Below are 22,051 nucleotides of genomic sequence, written 5' to 3' on the forward strand. Positions count from 1 at the left end.
CCCCCAGCCCGGCTGCCTCTCTCGGCTCCGGCAGCCGCGACCATGTTCCAGCCCGCGACCAAGCGTGGCTTCACCATCGAGTCCCTGGTGGCCAAGGACGGCGGCACCGGCGGGGGCGGCGGGGGCACGGGCACCCATGCCCTGGCGGCGTCCGCCTCGGAGGAGCCTCTCCGGCCCACGGCTCTCAACTACCCTCATCCTGGCGCCGCTGAGGCTGCCTTCGTGAGCGGCTTTCCCGCGGCGGCTGCCGCTGCGGCCGCAGGTGCCGGCCGTTCGCTCTACGGCGGGCCGGAGCTCGTGTTCCCCGAGGCCATGAACCACCCCGCGCTGACCGTGCACCCGGCGCACCAGCTGGGCGCCTCCCCGCTGCAGCCCCCGCACTCCTTCTTCGGCGCCCAGCACCGGGACCCGCTCCACTTCTACCCCTGGGTGCTGCGGAACCGCTTCTTCGGCCACCGCTTCCAGGGTGAGTGCGCGGGCCGGCGGCCTACGCGGCGGGGAGGCTGGGGGCGCGGGCCGGCTCCCAAGTTGTGTTGACAAGGCTCCGCCCGGAAGCGCCTGCCGCGCCTTCAATAGCGTCTTGGCCGTATCATTGTCCCCAGCACTGGGCTGGGACCTCCCGGGCTCTCCGCGGAGCGCATGCCGGAGCCTCCCCGACTCTCTTCGCGGTCGGCGCCCCCGGCAGAGCCAGCCGAGCCTTGCGCGCGCTCCAGGAGCCCAGCCCTGCCCGCGGCCCCTGCACCACCTCCGTTCTTATGCGCATCATCAAGTCCAAGGGCCCGACTGCGGGGCCCCGGGCAGGCGAAAGTCCATCGCGTTCCGCGCCAACAGGGAGGGGGCCTCTGGGCGAGACTTACGCCCGGGTCCCTCAACTTACACGTGCCGCTGAGACTCCGGATGGGGGAGGTTTGCAGACCCAAAGTGGCTTTGAGCGCGGCTGCCTCGATCCTGGAGGTCACCGGCTGCTGGAGGACAGACGTGGTCCTTCGGGTCAGGGGGCGGGTCGAAGCCAGGCCGGACCCGGGGTAACACACACACACGTCAATTATTTGACTTTCTGAAAGATAGAGAGTGGTCTTTGTTGTAGTTCGTTTTCTTCTTCAATTTGGTTGGAGTTTGTAATCCTTTTTTAAAAAGAAAACAAGAAGTTGGCCTTAGTTTGCGCGTTCATTGCTTCGCTTTTCGGTTTTGCTCGGAGGACGCACTCCGAGGCCTGGCTGCACACAGCTGGGTGTCTCTTAGTACAACAGACGGGAAGTCTTCACTGGCTTCTGGTTGAACGATGGTAGCCAGGTCGACACAGTCGTAGAAAACTGGATGTTTGAGACAATGACTTGGGTCGCAGAAGGAAAATGGTCTTGGAAAGCTTTGGCTGGAGCTCCTTGACTGTTTTACAGAAAGCTGAGCTGGGTACTGGCTGGTCTGTTGACAGTTTTCTGGGTCTCACTCGACCTCTATTTGATCTCGAAAGAAACGTGAACCGTTTACAGGACAGGGTGACTCGAACAGGAATTTTTCTGGGCAGACTTTTTACTTCTTTTGGGTAGGGTGCATCTAAATCACCGGGAAAAATCGCCTGCTCTTGTCTAACAGAGCACGCTTCCTGACTGAATTGGGGCTTTATTTAAAATTTAACCAGCTGTCCTGGTCCCCCGAGGCCTCTGTCCCTGTCACAGCGGAGTGACTGTGGTTCGTGAGTGGGGACTGGGCTGGTGGAGCACCGGGGTCGAAGGAGAACGCGTCTCTGGGAGCGGCTCCTGTCCGTGCAGCCGCCCTCGGATGCCGGCCCCCGGTCTGTGCGCATCCCCCGCCACCAGCGTGCATCGAGCCTCCGCGGAGCCCTCTTCCGAGCTGCCGCGGTTCCCGCGCCGAGTCGAGTTCCACGCTGTCGAGTTGAGCAAACAGTGCGGTTTCTCTGGGAACCCAGTGTGGCTGCGGGGAAGGAGCCGAGGGCGGCGGCTCTGACCCGGGGAGTCCGCGCCCTGAGGGGCTCGAGCCTGAGCGGTCCCCTCACCGACCAGCGCCGCGAGCCGCGCAGTCAGCGTCCTCGGGGCTGCGGGCCCAGCGCTCCCCGCTCCTCGGGCGCCGTGTTTTCTAGGGAGCCGGGCTTCGCGCTGCTCATTTCAGCCGAAACCCTCCCGCAACGAAAACCCCGCGGGGTCGACGCTCAGCCCGGGCCCCAGCGCGCGGAGGCGGTTCCGGCGAAGCGGCCAAGTCGGGCCCGGCCGGTGACGGACCCCCAGCTCGGCCAGCTCCCCAGACCCGCAGGGCAGGGACACAAGGCTGTGGCCGCATGTCGGTACCGCTTCTCGGAGGTCTGAAACTTTCCGGCCGGGAACGTGGCTCGGAGGGGCCGAGGGAGACTCTGCCCGCGGGGCGCCCAAGGACGCCTTTGTTCCAGCGGTTGGAGGGGCGAGGTTATCTCCGGGACCGGCCTCCCCACCCGCAGCCCCAGGCTCTGCCGCCCCACATCCGGCCTGGCGCCCTTGACAGCCCAGCGAGGCCTCTGCAATCAAGACTACAACAGTCTGAGCCCCAGGCTCGCGGAGTCTCCCACTTCCAGCTCCAGCCACGTCCCTAAACCTCCGCTACTACTCTCCGAAGCGGCTGCAGTGGAGAGGCTGCGGGGAGTGAGCGCCTCGCTCCAGGGAACGCAGTGCGCACCCCTTTCGGGCTGCCCCACAGCCGGGGTCACTCCGTCCATCGCTCCATCGTGGCCGCACTGCTCTGCCCGAGTCCCATAGGGGAACGCTACAGACCCCAGTGATGGGAAGGTTCAATTGGAAGCAAGTCAGGCCCCAGGGCACCAGCCTTCGCAGCAGCTGGAAAATCTGGCCAGTTTCTCACAGGGGAAAGCCCCTCATTTAACATCGAATAATTTTGGTGTGTTAGTGCCTCGGATAATTTTCCAGCCTCTGGGTGTTTTCTGTTGGGTGGGAGGACACTTGGGTTTGTATGTGTGCTCTGGGGCACAGATACACCTCGGATAGGTGTCGCCTTCTAGCAGGTGGAGATGACCTGTACCCAGTGAAGCAGCACCTTTGAAAAACCCCAGCCACCCCACAAACAGCCAGACCTAGGGAGTGAGTTGTGTGGATGTCAGGAACCTGGGGAAGGTGGCTGCCCCCATCCTCCACTCTGGGGTTAGAAAGGAAAAGCACCTGGTGGCAGCCCCTCCACCCTGCCTGGCACAGCCTGCACCCACCCACTCCCACCTCACTCTGACCAGTCCACAGTGGCCAGCACCAGGCTGGCTTCCTCTCTCTCCTCTGTCCAGAGGGAATCATTCCCTTAGGGTAGGGTTCTGAAAGATGCTTCCTAAAGCGGTTCATTTTAAAATCAAAAGGAAGTGTTTATGTCCACCACCCGCTCCTTCCCCTGGCCCTCCACACTGGCTCCAAAACTGCAGACTTTCACCTCCTACTCTCCTGCTCAGCTTTAGCCACGGTCTCCCCTCCTGAATCCAGTCCCTCCAAGACTCCAAGTTAAACTTCTTTTCCTCAGTCAGGTCTGAACATTGTGGTCCCGCCTTGAGGGGTTCACAGGACAGGGGATCCCCTCCATCCCTTTTCCGTTACAGTACAGATACAGCCCCCTTAAGATCCATAACGTCAGTGACTGCTCCCTCCCATCTCCCCAAGGTACCAGCCCCTCACCTGGTTCCACAGAAAACCCCATCCATCTAGGGGTCCAAACGAAGCCCACTGATGTGGAGAAAAGTCTCCAGTGGTTTACGCACCAGAAAGGCATGCACCATTACCTGGGGGGCTTATCTAGTTACCTGTCACTGCTTCCTTTATATAACTAATCCCAGAGGTGGGAGAGGTCAATGGAATTACCCAGGGAACTATCTCCATTGCAACACAACAGGTCAGGCGGAATCCAACCACCGGCCTTCTCTCTCTCAGAATCAATTCATTGGCTCCATCAACCTCAACAGCGAACTCTGTCACAACACTGCACAACATTCCATCCGGCCTGCCCGCGTGCTGTGTGTGCTCAAACCACACTCCATTCCTCCATTCATGCTCCATTCCCTGGGTGACCATCTCGGGACTGTTGAGAGTCTGCACACACATCACTGAAGACCTCTCCAGGCCCCTCGAGGCTGGGGCCATGCACAGAGCTTGTTTTAGCTTCTCCAGTTCATGACCCCCCCATGAATGTAGTTCATTTCCCCCTCCCAGGCCTCATTCAGTCCAGTGTCCACCCTTTCTTTTTTAAGGGTGAGTGCCTAGGTGACCAGCCTCTGCCCTGGGACAGTCAACAGTCTTTGAGAAGCCTGTACCGTAGACAGGACGAGACAGCAGGGCAGCTGGAGAATATGTTTACTCACGCCCAGGCAGAAACCAATATATCTGTATCTATATATATTAGAGAGAGAGATGACATGGAGATATTTATACGTGTGTCTCTTCAGCATGGGACTATTCAGGGATGATGCAGGGTATTTTCCCCCGGGTGGGGAAGAGTTTAGGCCTAGGGAGAGAAGAGGGGACGGTGAGAGCAGGCAGCTGACCAGTCTACTGTTTGGACGTTGACCTAGCTCCGGTCCATGCATTCCACTTAAAGGAAGAATGTGGCAGAAGCCAGTGGCCTAAGCATCCAGTTGTCCGTCTGCTTTAAGCAGGGGTGAAGAGAAAGCTTCAGGGGTGTCTTCTGGTTCCCAAGTCTTTTTGCAAGGGGAGTTCCTTACAGTGACCACTCAGAACTGACCCTCTGGGAACGGTTTTCAAAGGCTAAACCACAGAGTGGAGACTGCCCCTTTTTCTTCTCTCAGAGCCGGAGGTGGATTCAAACCACCACCAGAATTTGGGTTGGCAGCACAGCTCCTTATTCACCAGACCACCAGATCGCCCAGCCTTGAGGGGCCCCTTATAGCCCTCTTGCCACAACTTTTGGTCATTTCCAGGGAAAGGGACAGTGACTGGGTTAAAAAGCAAAAGCAGCGCGTCTGCTCTGTGGTTCCAGCTCCGGGCAGCTCATGGGGAGTCCCTGGGAGAGACCGGTGGCAGCTGCCTCTGCCAGTGCAGGGCCTTGGAACCCCGAAGGTGCGGAGCCACTCGACCTGAACAGCCCCTGCGAGCAGAGCAGGGAGAGTCAGCGGACAGGGACAGACGTGGTTGGAGGCTTGAAAAGCAGATCGTTCTGGGCCCAGGGACAAGGGCAGCGTTTCTGGGAAGGGCTGGGGAAAAGGGTATTTTCTTAGGCCACTGGCACTTCCCTAGCCCAGCCCAGAGCTGGGCAGGCCTCAGTCTGCTGGAGAACTGGGGAAGAGCAGCGGAGGGTAATGGGGAGAAGTGGGGCTTCTGGACAGGCGAGGGAAACCCCAGGGTGTATGGGAGGCCAGTGGAGCGCCCGGCTGGCCTCACGCGCCCTTCTCTCTGTCCCCGCGCGGCCCTGGCGGTGTGGGCACAGCCAGCGACGTGCCCCAGGACGGGCTGCTCCTGCACGGCCCCTTCGCGCGCAAACCCAAGCGGATCCGCACGGCCTTCTCGCCCTCGCAGCTGCTGCGGCTGGAGCGCGCCTTCGAGAAGAACCACTACGTGGTGGGCGCAGAACGAAAGCAGCTGGCCGGCAGCCTCAGCCTCTCTGAGACGCAGGTAACTTAACGCGCGGAAGGCGGGTGGCCCGGGGTTGGGCAGGGGTGACCCGAAGCCTTGTCTCCACTACATCAGTTCCCCCAAATTCTTGCCTGTTCAGTCCAAAGATCACCCCACAGGCCTGTCTTTATAATTCTTTTAGACCAACTGCTCAGCGGAGCTCAAACACAAGATATGCAGCATCAGGGACCCAGCCAGAGGGTCAGTAAATGCAGACCCTCACCCGGAGTCCCGGACAAGGAAGTGCCAAGTTATGGGTGGGCTGCAGCCCGGCTGCCTTGCACTCTGGGCCACAACAATGGACATATGACTCTGGCCCATTCTGCTAACTGCTCTTCTGGGGCACTCACTAGTCTGTGGCCTGACCATGGTCTTCTGGAAACCTGGTTCCCAGGGGGTTCAGGGGTAGATGGTTGGAAAAGAGATCTCGGACCACTCTGAGTCACTTAAAGTCCAGTGGAAGCAGAAAGGGACAGTGGTGGGCTTGGGGAGCGGTCTGAACTGGGTGGATTCCCTTGACTATGCAGTGCTGTTGTTGATAAATCATTACCTTCTTCACATACAACAATTAGAAGGGGGTTGGGGGGTGCACGTGGATTCCGGTCTGCTGTAAGTTCCCTGCAATATGAGACCTGCAAGCAAGGCTTCCCCCCTACATGTTATAGTCCTGAGGGGGTCTGGTCAGCTCTGGCCTTTAGGGGGAGAGGGACCCCCAGCGCAGCATTCCAGTTTCAGCTCCCCTTTTCCTCCTTGCCTCTGGAGCCATCCTACCCACCCCCACGGCCACGTCAGTCCTACCTCTACCCTATCCAGTACCCTGTACCCACCTGCACCCTGTACCCCAGGTGAGAGGGCAGCGGGGCAGAGCTGTAACACCGTTGGCGGTGCTGCAGACAGCTCCAAGGTCTCTTAGATTCTGGGGTACAAAAAGGGTGGACTTGGGGAGCCTCTCAGGATCTCTCTTGTTCTGTGCAGCCCCCAGCCTTCACCTGTATCTGCGGTATCAGCTCATGTCTCGCTTCCTCATCACGGAAGCCCTTCTACCGGCCCTCACTCCTTGCATTTTCAGACCTGATCCAGGCATTGTTCTAATTGCAGAGACAAAGCTTCTGAAATAATGGCATTGATTCCTGAAACAGTTCAAGGGAAGCTATTTGTGGAAAGAAATAAGTTCCTAAATAACCCTTTCTTTCCCCCTCCCAGCAACCTGTTTTAAGACTGTTGTTTAAAACAAGGTGTCCGCTTCAGACCAGTGAGTGTTATAATGAGCTCCATTTAAGAAGTAATATTTACTAAGTTTTAATTGCAGAAGTGTAAGAAAACAAAATCGGCTTCTAATCCCACCACCCACAGATAACACTTGTTGAAATCATGTCATTGTTTTGAAACTTTCTGCTTTAGAACTCGGTGAGAGCATTTTTAATTAACCTCCTTTCTAACAGAATCTAGCTGTCTGTCAATATTTGTTCCTATTAATGCCAGTTAATAAATGGACGATTCCATTTTTCTTAGGAGATGCTGCAAGAGTCTATCTTTTTTAAAAAAGAAATAGATTACTACTTGCCCAGCATAACTAGTTATACAAACTCCTGGTCTAGGTAGTGCTATCTCTAAGTGGGTGGATTTTACATATTGAACACAACCAACAAAAATGCCTTTGATCTTAAAAACCTCACCTTAAGAAGTGGGGATCATGTTACTCCAGACATGGGCAGAGCCCACAATCAAACAAAAGTCATTTCAAATACTTGCTTCCCTGCTAAAACTATGATGCTGGGAAACTACCCAGCCTTGCTGAGCTTCAGTGACCTCATCCATAAAATGGGTTATTTGAGAATTAACTTATTGCTGTTATGAATCGACTGACTCATAACTCACCCTTCCTACTGGGTTTCCACGGGAGACTGTCAGTCATGGGAGAGGACTGCCCATGGTGGATTCGAACCGCTGGAAAGGCATAGGCTGTTGGGTTCACAGTGCAACTCGCTATGGACTGGGCCACCAGAACTCTCTTGCTTGAGAACTGTTGTTAAGTGCCGTGGAGTCGTAGGCGACTCATAGCGACCCTATGAATGAAAATCCTCAATACCTGTGTGACTTTCATCCTTTCTCCAGGTTCATAGGGTTTCTGGAGGCAAGCTATATACGGAAGTGGATGCCAACCCCTATAAACCCAATCCTACCAAAACCTCCTATAAACTCACTGCACTCAAGTTGGAACTGACTCACAGCTGACCCTCCAGCTGGTTTCTAGAAGCTGTATATTGTGTGAGAGGAGACCACCCAACCTTCTGCCTTGCAGCAGCTGGATTTAAACTGGTTGCCTCTGGGTTGGCAGCACAGCTGCCCACCCACTTGTTGAGGACAAATAAATTGGAACCTGACTCATAGCTGGTCCTCTAGCAGGGTTTTCAGAGGGAGTGAATCACACGAGATTTGACTGCCTATCCTCCTCTGGTAGAGCCGCTGGTGGATTCGAACGTAATACCTTTGGGTTGGTAGCACAGTTCCTTACCACTGAGACACCAGTGCTCCCTCCCTCTCACTAGGCCACCAGAATCCTAGGCACCTAATAACAACACAAGGGGGCCCCAGTGGCCTAGTGGCAAATACTGCAATCCCAAAGGCACGTGGTTTGAATGCACCAGCTATTCTGAGGCAGAAGGATGGGCAATCTCCTCCTGTGCAATTCACTGCCTCTGAAAACCTGCCAGAGGGTCACGTATGAGTTGGTTCTGACCTGATGATACACAACAACAATAACACCAACAATAACAGCGACAATATGAGCTTCAGAAGGGCCTCTGGTGGCAGAGTGAATAGTATGCTGTGATGCTAACCCCAACGTCAACAACTTGAATCAGCCAGACCCTCCTCTGGGGAAAGGAGTGCAGTCTTCTCCCAATAAGATCGACAGCCTCAGAACCCGAAGGGAGGAGAAACAGAATTACTATCAGTTTTGCTGCTAATCAGAAGGTCAGTTTAGATCTACCAGCTGCTTCCCAGGAAAAAGATGTGTCTCCTCCCTTAAAGATTCACTGCCTTGGAAGCCAAAGAAGGGTCCCTATGAGGTGGAGCTAGCTGACCCCAGTGGGCTTTTGGTTTTTCACATGAGTTTAGGAAACCCTGGGTGATGCCGTTAATAGTCTCAGCTGAAAGCCAAAAGGTCAGAGGATCAAGCCCAACCAGAGGTCTCTTGGAAGAAAGGCTTTGGATCCATTTCTGGAAAATCAGCTCTAGTGCAGCTTCCACACCCATGAGTTCACCATGAATCAGAATTATGGCAACTAGTTTAATGTGAGCTGAAAAGAGCACATGATGTCCATGTCCAGCCCCTTCCTTCCCCTTGTTTAAGTAACAGGACAAGGTAGTGTCATCATCTGGGCCTGACCCTCCTGCGTCTTTTCACATTTTTCCCAGAGTCATCTTTGTCTTCTCACCATTTCTCATCTGGATTGAGGCTCTCTAACTAATTACCAATCCATCTCTCCACACATAACAGGCCTGCTTACCTGTGTTTCCCTCTGTCAGCTCCTTGTCAAGCAGCGGTCAAGTCCTTCAGCCCCCTGCCACAGTCCTTTTATAATCAAGATCTACGTCTGTCCCCTGCTGATAGCTGTTTTGGGTCTAGCCAGCTACTTTCCCCTACTCTCATTAAACCACTTCCCTAAGGCTGGTTCATTTAGACTTGCTGTTAGCTGTACCTTCTTCCTAACACCAGCATCTGCTTACCCCTCAGATGACCATCTCTTTAGGATCTCTACGTTGATTCGTGTTCTTTGCATCTGCCATTCATCATGGACAACCCTCTCTCTTCCTAGGTCTAGTGAGTAACTGACAAACGTACTCAGGTGTCAGTTCCCGATATGGGTCCTCTGCCTGGACTGGCATCTCTGTCTTCATGACATGAATGACATGAACTCACAAGTGCCTCCCGCACGGCCTCCCTCCCCAGCACACAGGACCCATCTCATCTATGCCGCGTGCACCGGCCTTTGCTCTTCTCTCTTGTTCAGTTATCAGCCTTGCCCACATGACCAGCTTCCCAGATCTGGTAGACCAGCCCCCACTGAGATCCCAACATAGCGACTCCTGGGCCCTACTCAGGATTCTCCTCGGAGGTCCAGGATGGTGCCCAGGAAACAGATTTTTCAAATAGCTCTGTGTGTGGTTCTGACAAACTCTGGGAAGCAGAGACTGAGCCTGTCTGCTTCTTTTTAAACCTCCAGGCCCAGCTTAGCGCCTGCAAGGAGATGGTCAAAACCTGTGTATTGAACGAATGAGCAAACTTTGCCCCATAAACATCCATGTTGACTTCAGCAGGCGTCACCCCCTGGCTCACGGCTCTCTCCACATCCCTGTCCTTCCATGTTTCCCCTGACCATCTTACTCACTCATTGCCGGCGAGTTCAGAACCGACTCAGAGCTGACTCCCCAGTAGTTTTTCGGAGCGTGTGCATCTCACAGGAGACTGCCCATCTTTTTTCTCTTGGAGCTGCTTGTGGATTCGCACTGTCGGAGACACCACCTTTAGGTTAGCAGTGCCACTCCCTACAGACTAGGCCGCCCGAGCTTCCTTCTTGTTGGTCTAGATGATGCACATGGCAGTTTGTGGCGAGAACTTGAGGAACGGTTCACTAGATCAGTGTGTGAGTTAGTCCAGAGCTCCAGGGTTGGCACTTGGTGGGGTGGAACTGTGTGTGTGTGGAGAGTGGAAGGGGAGTGGTGGAGTCAGAGAGGAGGGAAAGAGCCGCTGGCAAGAGTTCCTTCTCTCTTGACATGTTCTTCAGACACCCATAGTCCCCTAAGGCAGATTGGAGCCTTGAGCGGGGATGGGGGAATTGGTATGATATGTGGGACACATACTGAGTCTCGGGCCAGATGAGGACACGTGTATCCATCAGCAGGGGCTCAGATGATCTAACCGTAGACCCTTGCGTGCTTCTATCTCTGTCGGGGGTAGGGAGAAGAACATGTGGTTGCTCCAGGCTAATCAATTGGTTGGTCTCCAGCTCCCCTTTCTGGCCAGTCCTGACTCTGGCTACCCCACTGGGTGAGCAGCTCTACTCAGAGGCACGTAGAGGGAGGATGCATTTCGAGTATTGTTGAGATCAGGCTGTGGGGACATCTGAACAGGGTTTTGAAGGCTATGTAAGAGCTTCAAAATGTGGGTGACTCAAGCAAAGGTGGAAAGTTTCAGAAGGTTCTGGCTTACAGAAATTCAGTGAAAGGACTGATGAGACCACAAGGGGACCGTGTGGGGAGTCCTCCAGCCAACACCCCGCCTGTGTCCTTGGGGGAAGCGATGAGAAGGAGGAGGTGGGCCAGAATAGGCACAAGGTGGGCTGAGCTGAGGCCACGCCCTGGCAGACCACTTCCTTTTCTCCAAGTGACAAATAACTCTGTCGTCAGATGCATTAAGGGGAATTCTGAAAAGTCACCCGCATTTCTGGACCATTTCCTTCCAGTCTCTTTTCCCTCCACGCATAGATTTTGTTTGCCTGTGACTGCGTCCACGTTGCCAGCGCTGCGCCTCCTGCCTCCCCCACGACTGTTATTAAGTCATAAACAGCCCCCTGTTATTATATAGTCTTTGTAAACAGCATCTGGGCTTGGGCCCAAGGCTGTTCTCTAGATCACCAGGCTGTCTAGGGAGAGGGTGTACATCTGCAGGGACCTCAAACCCTAGTTTGAGAGCCCTGACTCCTGGGCCCCATCAAAGTCTTCCAAGTTGCCTTTCACCTGGGCATGCCAGGAAGCTCCTGCATCTGAAACCATGTCCTGTCTCTACATGTCCACCCCTGGCCACCTCTTTTGGCCACCATGGCTGGCCAACATCACATGCCACTAGAAGTGAGTATGACTGGAAGGAGACTGAGGGTGCGAAGTAGGAGAAAGGCACAGAAGAAGGTCCCCAATCCCCACTACTGCCCAGGACTGCCCATCACCCCCGTGGGCAAGCAGGCTGAGCTCAGCCTCAAGCCAGCCACTCATGCTCCCCTCTAGCCCTGAGTCACCCGCATGCCTCACACAGGAGGCAGGGTGGGCTCACCACCTGCTCCCTGCCATAGCCACAGTGGGCTCCAGGGTAGGTGTACCGAGAACCACCCATGGCCCAGCCAGCTCTGCATCATGGAAGAATGACCATGGGGTCCAGAAGCCCCCTCACTGGAGCACTGGCCATCCTTCACTGGTCTACCAGAAATGAGGCAGGTTGGAACCCTCCCTGGAAATGGGGGACAATCTTTCCTCCCCGTATTCTGTCCATGGAGAATGGGTACTTCTTCCTAGGCGCTGCCCAGGGATGGCTGGTCTGTGTAGCCCTGGGCACTGGTGTCCCCCACTACCCAGTGCTCTGGAATGAGAGGTGAGCAGGTGCTGCAGAGGCAGCCCTGGGATGAGGGAGCCCCACGTGAGGCTGGGTCTGTGGAGGGAACAGCAAAGAGTGTCTGGGGAGGAGAGAGGGGGTGGGATGTCCTGGGCATGATGCTGCCCTGGACCTGGAGGTCAGACCTGCTCTGCAGTTGCTAGCTTTGTGATTGAGGCCTGTACTCTGGCATTTCTAGAGGTTGGGGGCTGACTGAATGGTCTTTCTGAGGAACACTGCCCTGAGCCCTGTCTAGGGTTCAAGGACTGCCCCATAGAAGTCACTAATCTGAGAAAGCTAAAGTCCTCAGTGCCTTTCACCTGTCCCACCCACAGCCTGCAGTCGCCCCTGGTCACTCAAAAGTCCTAGGCAGACTCTTCTTGCTCCTTGTTCCCCGGTCCCCACCCATACCTCACACTTCCCTTCAACACATCACCACCTGTCAGGAGGGGGCCTAGGAGGCATCTCTCCTGTGGATGAGGATGTGGGGGCAGAGAGGGCAAGCTGTCACCCAGATGTCAGCACACGGGCCCCCCTGGCTCTGAGGATGATGGTCCAGTCTAGCTCTGCAAGGCCACGTCCTGAGCCATGTGGTCACGTGGAGGGTCACACAGCCAGCTCTCACATGGGCAGGGAGCCAGGACGGTCCTCTCGGATTATGCACAAGAGGATGCTGAGGGCTGTGCCCCAGACACTTAGAAAATGCTAGAAAGGGAGAGAGAAATGATTCGAGATAAGACTGGGTGTCAGGAGACTTCCTGGAGAATATGGGCCGGAATGAAGAGATCCCCTTCCCCCCACATGCCCTCTCTTTAGTCTGTGGAGAGGGGGCTGTCCCACCTCTCTGCACGCCCCATCAGGCCTCGTGCCTGCCACAGAAGGTCCCTCCTCACAGTGCTTAGTGACGACCTTGACTCCGTGGCTGGCATTTCTCCTACCTGGATAGAGGCTCTGTGGAGTGGAGGTCCAGAGATGCCCTGGAGGGCAGAACACTCGGGGGCGGCCCAGACATGTCCTTGCCCTCCTCTGTCCGAGGAGGAGACTCCTTGCTGGGCTTCACCGCGCTGAGGAGCTGGCTTTGTGGCTCCTCCCTGCCCACCTCTGCTTCTGACATAGGAGGGAGGGGTCCCAAGGGAGAACCTCCACTGAGGGGTTCCACAGGAGGCTCTCCACTGAGGGGTTCCACGGGAGGGTCTCCACTGAGGGGTTCCACGGGAGGACCTCCATTAAGGGGGTTCCATGGGAGGGTTTCCACTGAGGGGTTCCATGGTAGATCCTCCATTGAGGGGGTTCCGTGGGAGGGTCTCCACTGAGGGGTTCCACGGGAGAGTCTCCATTGAGAGGTTCCATCGTAGATCCTCCATTGAGGGGTTCCACAGAAAGGCCTCCACTGAGGGGATTCATGGGGGTTCTCCATTGAAAGGCTCCATGGGAGGTTCTCCATTGAGGGAATTCCATGGGAGGTCCTCCATTGAGGGAATTCCACAGGGAGGTTCTCCACTGAGGGAATTCCACAGGAAGGCCTCCATTGAGGGATTCCATGGGAGGTCCTCCACTGAGGGGGTTCCATGGGAGGTCCTCCACTGAGGGGTTCCATGGGAGGCCTTCCACTTGAGGGTGTTCCACGGGAGGACCTCCATTGAGGGGTTCCATGGGAGATCTTTCACTGAGGTTTGCTGATGCAACAGATAGTGTGGGAGATGAGAGACTTCACGGAGGGGTCTGTGTCCCCAGGCGTGGTCTGGCTGTCCAGGGACTGCACTTGGTGTGGACTCCACTTCTTGTTGATGTGGCCATATCTGCACTGCTTTTCTCCGCAGCTAGTGGTTGGTACTGACAGCTGGTAGATGCACAGACCTGTCCAGGGTGTGAGGACCATGGGATCCCCAGCGAACCCACTGGACCCAGACCAATGGCTTTCCATACATTTCCTCCCTCCCTGCTCATGTCAGCACTGTGGAGGGGTGATTGTTATCTCCATCACAGAAGGTGCTGGGGACCCAGGTGCGCTGGCACCAAAGCTTTGACCTCTCATGACTAAGCTTCAGCTTCAGAGCAGGATGCTGGTCCAAGAGAGCCTCCCTGCTCTGGGCCCCTCCTTTTCCTCGCGCTGATCCCAACTCAGGGGCACCTGAAGAGCAGGCCTGCGGTGACCTCAGCGGGCCGGCCAAAGGACAGGCTTACCCCGTGTGGCTTCGCTCTCCCCATCTGGCTCCTAGCCACACCTGAGCGGCTGCCCCTGGGTGTGGCTCACCTGTGCCCTCTCCCTCCCTGGCCCAGGTGAAGGTGTGGTTCCAGAACCGGAGGACGAAGTACAAGCGGCAGAAGCTGGAGGAGGAGGGTCCTGAGTCGGAGCAGAAGAAAAAGGGCTCGCACCACATCAACCGATGGCGCATCGCCACAAAGCAGGCTAATGGCGAGGACATCGATGTCACCTCTAATGACTAGGGTGGCTGGCCATGAACCCACAAATGCAGAGTGCTGCTCGCTGCTGGCCAGGCCCTGGGGGGCCCCCAGCTGGACTCTGGCCACTCTCTGGCTGGGCTGTGGGGAGGCCCTGGGTCATGGCCCCATATGGCTTGGAATCTGGGGCCACCATTGACGGAGGGACAAGACGAGGGCCAACTGAGGCCTGGGGCTGCTCCCCCACCTCTTCAGAGAGCCTGCCCACCTGGGCCTGCCGGCCACCACCCAGCCTCCCGAGGCTCTCGTTTCCTTTCTCTCACTGCCTTTTTGTTTGATGCATTTCTGTTTTAATTTATTTCCAGGCGCTCACTGTAGTTCGTAGTAACTCCCTGTACCTCCCTTCCCTATGGGAATAAAGTCTCTCTCTTCATGATTTGGACATCTAGCTCCAACCCCAGAGCCTGGGGCCTGGGATGATGATTCGGGGCTGGGGGCAGCGGGCAGTGGCTGAGCTGGTTCAGGGTTGGGAGCCAGGGGTGGACAATGGCGATCCAATTCATGACACCCTTGCTCTTGACGGTGGTCAGTGCTCGTCTCTGGCCTCAGCTCCGCAGCAGAGGAAACCGAGGCTAGGGCAGGGGATGACTTCCTTGTGTTTCGAGGGCAGCTAGGTTTGGATCTTTGCCCAGTGGTCACAGCCCAGGTGGCTTGGCGAGGAGAGATGGAACTTCTCGTGCTTGGGGGAGGGAGACTCTGGCCTCCTACTTTCTGATGCCTTATCCAGTTGAGGAACCAGAGGTGAGGGAGAATCTGGGGGTCTGTTAGAGCAGACGCCATTTACAGAGGCTGATAGCCCCAGCACAAAGTCCTGGCCCCACCAAGATGCTCCCTCACCCCTGGAGAGGCCTTGGGGGCGGATTAAGACTTGAGGCTGAACCTGCAACCTGTCCCCAGGGACTCAGGTCCCCTTGACCCAGAAAAGAGCAACAGGGCAGGGCCCGCTGCGCTCCTTAGCTCACTTGCTGTCCTTCTGTTTGTTCATTTTTTTTCTTTTCTACTTGGCACCTAAGAAGGTCTATCTCCTGACAAAGCAGAAACTGTACTCCTATTAGCCTCCCTGCTGAATGTCCAGAGTGGTCAGTCTCCCCTTCTTCACTTCCTGTATGTCCCCACTCTCTCCTCCTTGGCCTCCATCCCCCCACCCCACTTTCAATGCTGAAGATGGTCATCAACCAGTCGCCACCACTACCTTCTTGTGGCCAAACCCAAATGCTTCTGAACTGGGTTCATGATCCCTGGTCTGCAGGATCTGGCACTGTGACTATTCTGTCACCTCTCTGTCCTGGGCCTTCATGCTGGCATGTGTGACACCACTGAGTTCTCTGCAGCCTCCATTGGCCCATTCTGGCCCTCGGCCCTCCTCTCTCCGTACTTGACCTTGACCTGGAGAAAGGGCTGCATTCATTTGTCCTTGGCTCTCAAGTCCACATCTCCAGCTACTTAGCACCTTAAAACCTGTCCACAGTTAGATGAATCTCCTCTCCTGGTCTCCCCTAGGATATTAGCTTGACAAACAGCATTAGCCAGGTACACTGCGTTGCAAGCTAGAAGAAATCCTGGACCACTGCTCGCCCGCTTCTCCTTGCACCGACATGAGGCACCTTGCATCCACACCAACTTCCCAGCCACACGGTTTTGGTGCCGCTTGCCTCAGCAATCCTGCTGCAGCCCAGGGCTGCTCCCTGGAGGGAAGCAGGCATGATGAGGCTCCCGTGGAGGCTGAGGACTCCACGCTAAGGGGAACCTCCATGCCGAGGGGGTCTTCTCTTCCTCAAGCCCACACAGGAGTCCATTCTTGTCCTAACTTCACCACTTTGCTGCTTCTACCCCACCCCTGGCCTCTCCTACCTCACTCCTGGGCCCTCCGCACCACTCTGATGCGTGTTCTCCTTGGTCCCGACTGAGCTAAGGGTTTCCCTCTGCTGTGCCTTGGTGGACGTGGTTCTTGCTGTTAAGAGTGCAAGGATGTACACTGCGGGTGCTTGATGCATGTTCCGGTCCCTGGGTAGCTGTGGAGGACCCAGCCCTAAAGCCTGGGCACACACTGGGGCTCAGTCACAGGAAGTCCTCCTGTAAGGAACAGACCCCCATTCTGCTGGGACCTCAGTGCTTCTCCCTACACCCTGCCCACCTCACCACATCGTCCATGCTAGAAACCAAAGGGCTCGGCCTCACTCCATAACCAGCCCCTCACCAACCGGAAGAACCTGCCCATCATGTCCTCAAAGTCCAAGTTCAACCACATGGCAACTCTCACTGCCAAGCAGATGGAATACCCTCCTGGGAGCGTGTGAGCACAGGTGGGGTGATGATGGGAACAGACACCTCTTTTCGGTCCCTGTGGGGACAGAGCCATGACGAGCTGTTCCCTCCAGACTCTTGCTCACTCAGTAGGGGGAGAGGGGACAAGCGGGTCACAGCAGAGCACGCTGGCTTCCAGATAAATGGCTGGAGGGGACCCAGGCCAACCTGCCACTCTCCCCAGGCCGGGCCTGCAAGGGGGTGGGGAGGGGAGTCCCCACAGCCCCTTCCCTGCACCCTCCCATGTTGTGACTCTCCCTGCAGACGGTAAATATTGGTGTTGTGACTTCATTAATAAAGGCTTCTGTGAGCCTGAAAAACATGGAATCAGGAGGAACTATTTTCTGAGCTGTGGGCTTGCCAGGTTTGCTAATTTGGGAGTTTTTGGGTCCTATCCAGGGAACAAACCGAAGTCTCTCAAAGAGACACAGATGCAGCCGAGATGGGGAGAAGACAACGAGGAGGCTGCGCCCTCCCATCCCCACGTGGAGACCAGGGCCCGGCACGAGGTGGGGGGTGGGGGTGGTGGTGCATGGACCTCAGCCGCCCACCGTCCCAGCACGGGGGTCTGCTCACCACACCCTCACCAAGGGACCCCAGGTCAGCTGAGCTGGCCACCCACGTGGCCTGCTGACCACAGGTGGAGCTGTTTGAGAGGACCTATGAGAACCTCACGCCACAGGGACCTTTGAGGCGTGCAGGGAAGCGGATCCTAACCCTCTTGGTCCAAGCCACACGATTCGCTAACAGGAAATGAACTTTACATTTCCCCCGTCCATAGAACTTTCCAGAATTAGTCCCCAGCCTTCACGCTGCCATGGCTCATGCTTTTAGCTTCTCCTCACCACCTTTGCATGGACTCCTCCTGGCCAGTGCTGCGAATGCCCCGCCCTGGGCCTCAAGGTTGTCTCTGAGCCCCAGGCTGGGAGGTGATGAGGTTTGGGGGGCACTCCCCGAGTCCTGCCGGGGCCGTCGTGGAGAGGGGAGGGCGACCAGCAGGCCCAGCCAGCTTCCCTGTCAGACGGGCGCTGCCAGAGTGGAGCCAGACAGCGGGAACAGGTTTAACCAATTACCCGGGCGCCCCATCTGCTGTCTGGGGCGCGTGTGAGGGCGAATGCATGCGAGGGTGTCTGGGAGTGTGTGAGGGCGGGGCGGGGGCGCGTGTGGCTGTGGGTGGGTGTGTGTGGGCAGGCGACTGTGCACGTGTCCCAGTCACGGCTCCTCCCTCGTCAAAGACCATGGCAACCAGCTTCGTCTTCCTGTCCCCCAAGGCCTTTGAGTCCCCTGGGCAACTATCCTGGGACCCTCAAACTTCAGAGCCCAGACCTGCACCTCCTCTCTAATCACAGAGCCCCCCTTTGGGCTTCTCCTCAGCTCCCCACCCCCCTGCCCCTCTCCCAGGGTTCAGTCCACGGCCCTCCTGGCCACAGCCCGCTGTAGATCTGACTGCTCCTCATCTCACGGGGCCTGCGTGATGGAGCCCCAGCCCTCTCTGAACGTGCCACTCTGAATCCCTAGGACGTGTGTTGGAGACACCCTGGTGTCAGGGTTGTCTCCAGATTCAGCCAAAGCAAATCCCATTGCCAAGTCCACCGCCATTCTCCCAAGGGACATCTCCAATTATGACTCTTCTCTCTAAAAGCATTTCCTCCCTCTTATTATAAAGAGGGGTCTGTTTCTACTGTCTCCTTCCTATCTGTCTTGTCTGTTCATCTATTTCTATCTTCAGAGAGGAAGGAGGGACCTTTGAGTCAGACAGGGCTTGGTGGAACTGGGCAGTGCGAGAGGGTTTTACTAAAGGAGCAATTACCAATTCTGTGAAACCAGCAAGGGCTATGGCACGTCCAGGCGAGCAACAGGGCCTCCTGATGGACCTCAGGCCTGAGAGGCACGACGGTGGAGAGGCCAGCTGTGGCCCTCAGCCGGAGGCATGAGGTGGAAGGAATACATCAGGTTTGTCTCCTCCGAGCCCCAAATCCTCCAGTTTCCTGACGGTGACTCCCAGTGTTGGAAGAATATGACAAATGCCTTTGGGTCTGAACCTCAGGACTGAGTGAAAAAGGCAGAGAGAGAATCTGAGGGTGGGGCCTAGGGAGAGAGCCTCACACTCCTTAAGCTCCACCCACTGACCTATCCTACCTTCATCAGTTCACCCTCCCACCCGCCCAAGATACCACCTGAGACCCTTCTCTCCTCCTCACCAAGGTTCTGCTCCTCACCCAGGGAACCTCATTCCTCCCGCACTCTTACTCTTCTGACTCTATACTCTCTTCTGACTCTCACCCGTAGAGTTTCAATACACCCAGAGGTTTCTCATATGATACAACTCTGCATTGGAGGTCTTAGGTGGTACAAACAGCTAATGGACTTGGCTGTTAACGGGAAGGTTGGAGGTTCAAGTCTGCCCAGAGGTGAACTGGTAGACAGTCTGGGGATCTATTTCCACACCACCCCGTCATTGAAAACCCTCTGGAGCACGGTTCTACCCCGATCCATGTTGGCCACCAGGGGCCACATCACCTCAATGGCTGGTTTTTAACCTCATGCCACGTGCACCTGTTGTTGCACCTTTATGGCCCTTCTCACAATAACATTCCTCTGAAGACTTGTCTACACTGTGGGTCAGTGACAACCCTACAGGCTCCCAACCCATGGACCCGTTGTCCTGACCACGTCACTGGAACCATTCTCTCCAGGTCCCTCCACAGGACACACACTGGTCTTCATCTGCCTTCAACCCTTAGCATGTCTTCCACACACGGACAATCGCTCCTGCTGAAGGACCACCCTCTCATCTTCCTCTCCCCTCTCTCTGGCTGAGCTTCTCAGGCCACCGACGGTTTCCCAGCCCATGTCCTCAGAACTGAAGTCCCAAGAGGTTCCATCCAGGCCTTTCTCTTCTCACCCTACAGACATTTCCTGAGTGACTGTCTCCGCTCCTAAAGCACAAATTCCTCTGTATACACAGAGAACATGCCAGTCTAGGTAGCCAACCTGTCCCTGTCTCCTGATTGCAGAAGTACACCCAATTATCTCCTGATCTACCTGGCGAGCTGGCAAAGACCTTTCTCCTAATTTGTAAAACGGGAGGCATCACCTTACCTGGAGATTTAGGCTTCCTCTTCTGCTCTTCGGCTGAGAAAAATGGTACCCCCCCATCTCTTCAGCTGCTCGAGTCAGGAGCCAGGGGTCATCTGTGACTCTTCTCTCTGCCACCTCCCTACAATTAACCATCAAGAGCGAGGTAGTTTGGGCTTTCTCCCTGTCTCTCCAGCCCCTCGCCTACCACTCTGGCCCAGGCCACCATCTTCCCTCACTTTGACCACTGCAGAGACCTTTGCCTTGGTCTCCCCAGCAGCCAGTGTCCACTCAACCTTTTACTCCCCTGCTTACCACCTTCAGTGGCTTCTACAGTCCTAGGCACTCCAGCCTCTGGCCCAACTTCTCTCCCCAGGGTCTTGCTCTCTACTCTAGAACATTGAATGTGCCGCCCACCTGACCTGTGGACGAGGGCCCTTGCTATGCTCAGGTGGCCTGAACTGTTAGCATCACTTCCTCCCTGGATTTCCTGGCACCTTCAAAGAGGGGGTCTGGTACCTCTGCTTCTCTGTCCATCACTTGCTTTCTCTTTTCTGCTCTACCTCCCTTCAGGGAACTGGAAAGGGACAGAGTCCTAGATTCTTGCTCAGGGGAGGCCAAGTACTTGTCAGGAAGGGGCCTGCCTCCAGCCTCTGACAAGGCTCCCAGCAGGTGCCTCAAAATTAGGGATGAAGGTGGAACTCATCTTGTATTGGAGGACAGAGTGCGCTGCAGGGGTGAGGACTGCGGGCAGTGGCTGAGGCATTCCAGTGGCCAGGGGATGGACAAGGTGGAGCAGCTGCTCTGGAGAATGAAGTGGGCCAATTCTTCAGGGGAGGCAGGTTCCAGGGCCCTGGGAAGCGGTCACTCACCACTGCCCCCATCCCCTAGCATTTCTGACCCTCCTTCTTTGTCATTTGAGTGGGAAGAGGGAGGCCCTGGGAACCAGGTGGGTGGGGGTAGGGGAGGCTGCATTCCTGGAGTGTTAACAATCTCAGGCTGGGCAGAAGCTGAGCCCCCAGACCAGCTAAAAACAATAAACAGCTCCCAGGAGGGATTTGTGTCTGTCCCTGAGAGCCTAGTACTTCCGTCTGGACAGGGGGCTGTGGTCTGTGGGGTTCTGAGCACAGAAACTTCCCAAGTGACCAGCAGCCTCCTGGCCCACCCCCATCCTTTCCCTCCTGATACCCTCCTCGGGGGCAGCTGCCACATGAGGGGGGACAGTGGCCACCAGAACACCTAGGATGCAGAGGTGGCCTGGGTGCACTCCTTGCTGCTCTCACAAATCTCTTAATAGTCCAGGTATGAGGCTGTTCTTGGCATTTTAGAGACAAGGACACCGGACCTCAGCCAGAGGGCACCTGACATAGAGATGGCCCTTGACCAAATGGATGGGTGGACAAAGTGACAGGCATGGAGATCCAGGACCAGGCTGGGGCCAAGCTGGGGCTGGGGCTGGTCCTGGAGTCTGAATGACCTCAATCATGAGGACCTTTCTCTACTACAAAGCCTATCAGGAGCTCCTGGCTGCCCTAGTTAAATACTGGACTACAAACAAAAGGTTGGTGGTTCAAATCAACCTAGAAGACTGCTCCCAAACCGGAGCCTTAACACCCCACTGGGATCACCATGGGTCAGAACCAGCTGGACAACATGAAGACCCTCCAGGCCCAGCTGGCCTAGGGAGCCCCTCACAGCCTGGAAGCAGAGCGTAGGGGTCTATCAGAAAGGTTTCCTTATCAAAATGACTTGGGTGGAGCCTCACTGAGCACACAGTACCCCATGGAAGTGATTCTACTATAGTTCCGGTCCCCTCTTGTCCAGCTTCCTGTCCATACATGCCCTTGGGCCCTTTCCCTTGGGTCTTCCCAGGTGGCCTGATTCTAGAGCTGGGCCCTGCAGATCTAGGCCATTATCTGTACCCCGCGATTGTCATGCAACCCTTGTAGCTGCGTCACCCATCCCCCCAGTTCTGCCACCCACAATTCACAGAGCCATGTCCTGATGGTTTAAATCCACCATTTATTGCCCACAGCTCATTAGTATTACAGAAAGCACAGAGATTGAGAAATTTTCCTAGAAGGTTAAAAAGACACCACACTTTCAGCAAAGTCCCTTGGATGTGGCCAAGGCATGTCCTGGTCCGTCACTCACAGCGGCCCAGGGCTGGAAGACCATGTTGGGACCCTCACCCTTCTCCTGGGTCAGAGGCTGGGGTGGGAAGCAAGCCTGATCA

At 56.0% G+C, this 22,051-nt stretch overlaps 1 protein-coding gene across 1 annotated transcript; it reads left to right on the forward strand.

The window, feature by feature from the left end:
* The first annotated feature begins 15 nt into the window (after nucleotides 1–15).
* EMX1 (empty spiracles homeobox 1) lies at nucleotides 16–14,418 on the forward strand. Its single transcript, XM_006880885.1, has 3 exons — nucleotides 16–466; nucleotides 5,419–5,603; nucleotides 14,251–14,418. The coding sequence occupies exons 1-3, from the start codon at nucleotides 43–45 to the stop codon at nucleotides 14,416–14,418; spliced, it is 777 nt and encodes a 258-aa protein (XP_006880947.1). The 5' UTR covers nucleotides 16–42.
* Nucleotides 14,419–22,051: the final 7,633 nt, after the last annotated feature.

The sequence above is a fragment of the Elephantulus edwardii genome, unplaced genomic scaffold, assembly GCF_000299155.1.
Source record: "Elephantulus edwardii isolate Elephantulus edwardi_28Jun2011 unplaced genomic scaffold, EleEdw1.0 scaffold00011, whole genome shotgun sequence".
Lineage (NCBI taxonomy): Eukaryota > Metazoa > Chordata > Mammalia > Macroscelidea > Macroscelididae > Elephantulus > Elephantulus edwardii.

What these genes read in the sequence shown, in the direction of transcription:
- EMX1 (XM_006880885.1), top strand. Translation starts at nt 43, where the DNA reads ATGTTCCAGCCCGCGACCAAGCGTGGCTTCACCATCGAGTCCCTGGTG. An exon ending in CTTCGGCCACCGCTTCCAGG is followed by an intron (nt 467 to 5,418) that starts GTGAGTGCGCGG and finishes GTGTGGGCACAG; the next exon opens with CCAGCGACGTGCCCCAGGAC. An exon ending in TCAGCCTCTCTGAGACGCAG is followed by an intron (nt 5,604 to 14,250) that starts GTAACTTAACGC and finishes TCCCTGGCCCAG; the next exon opens with GTGAAGGTGTGGTTCCAGAA.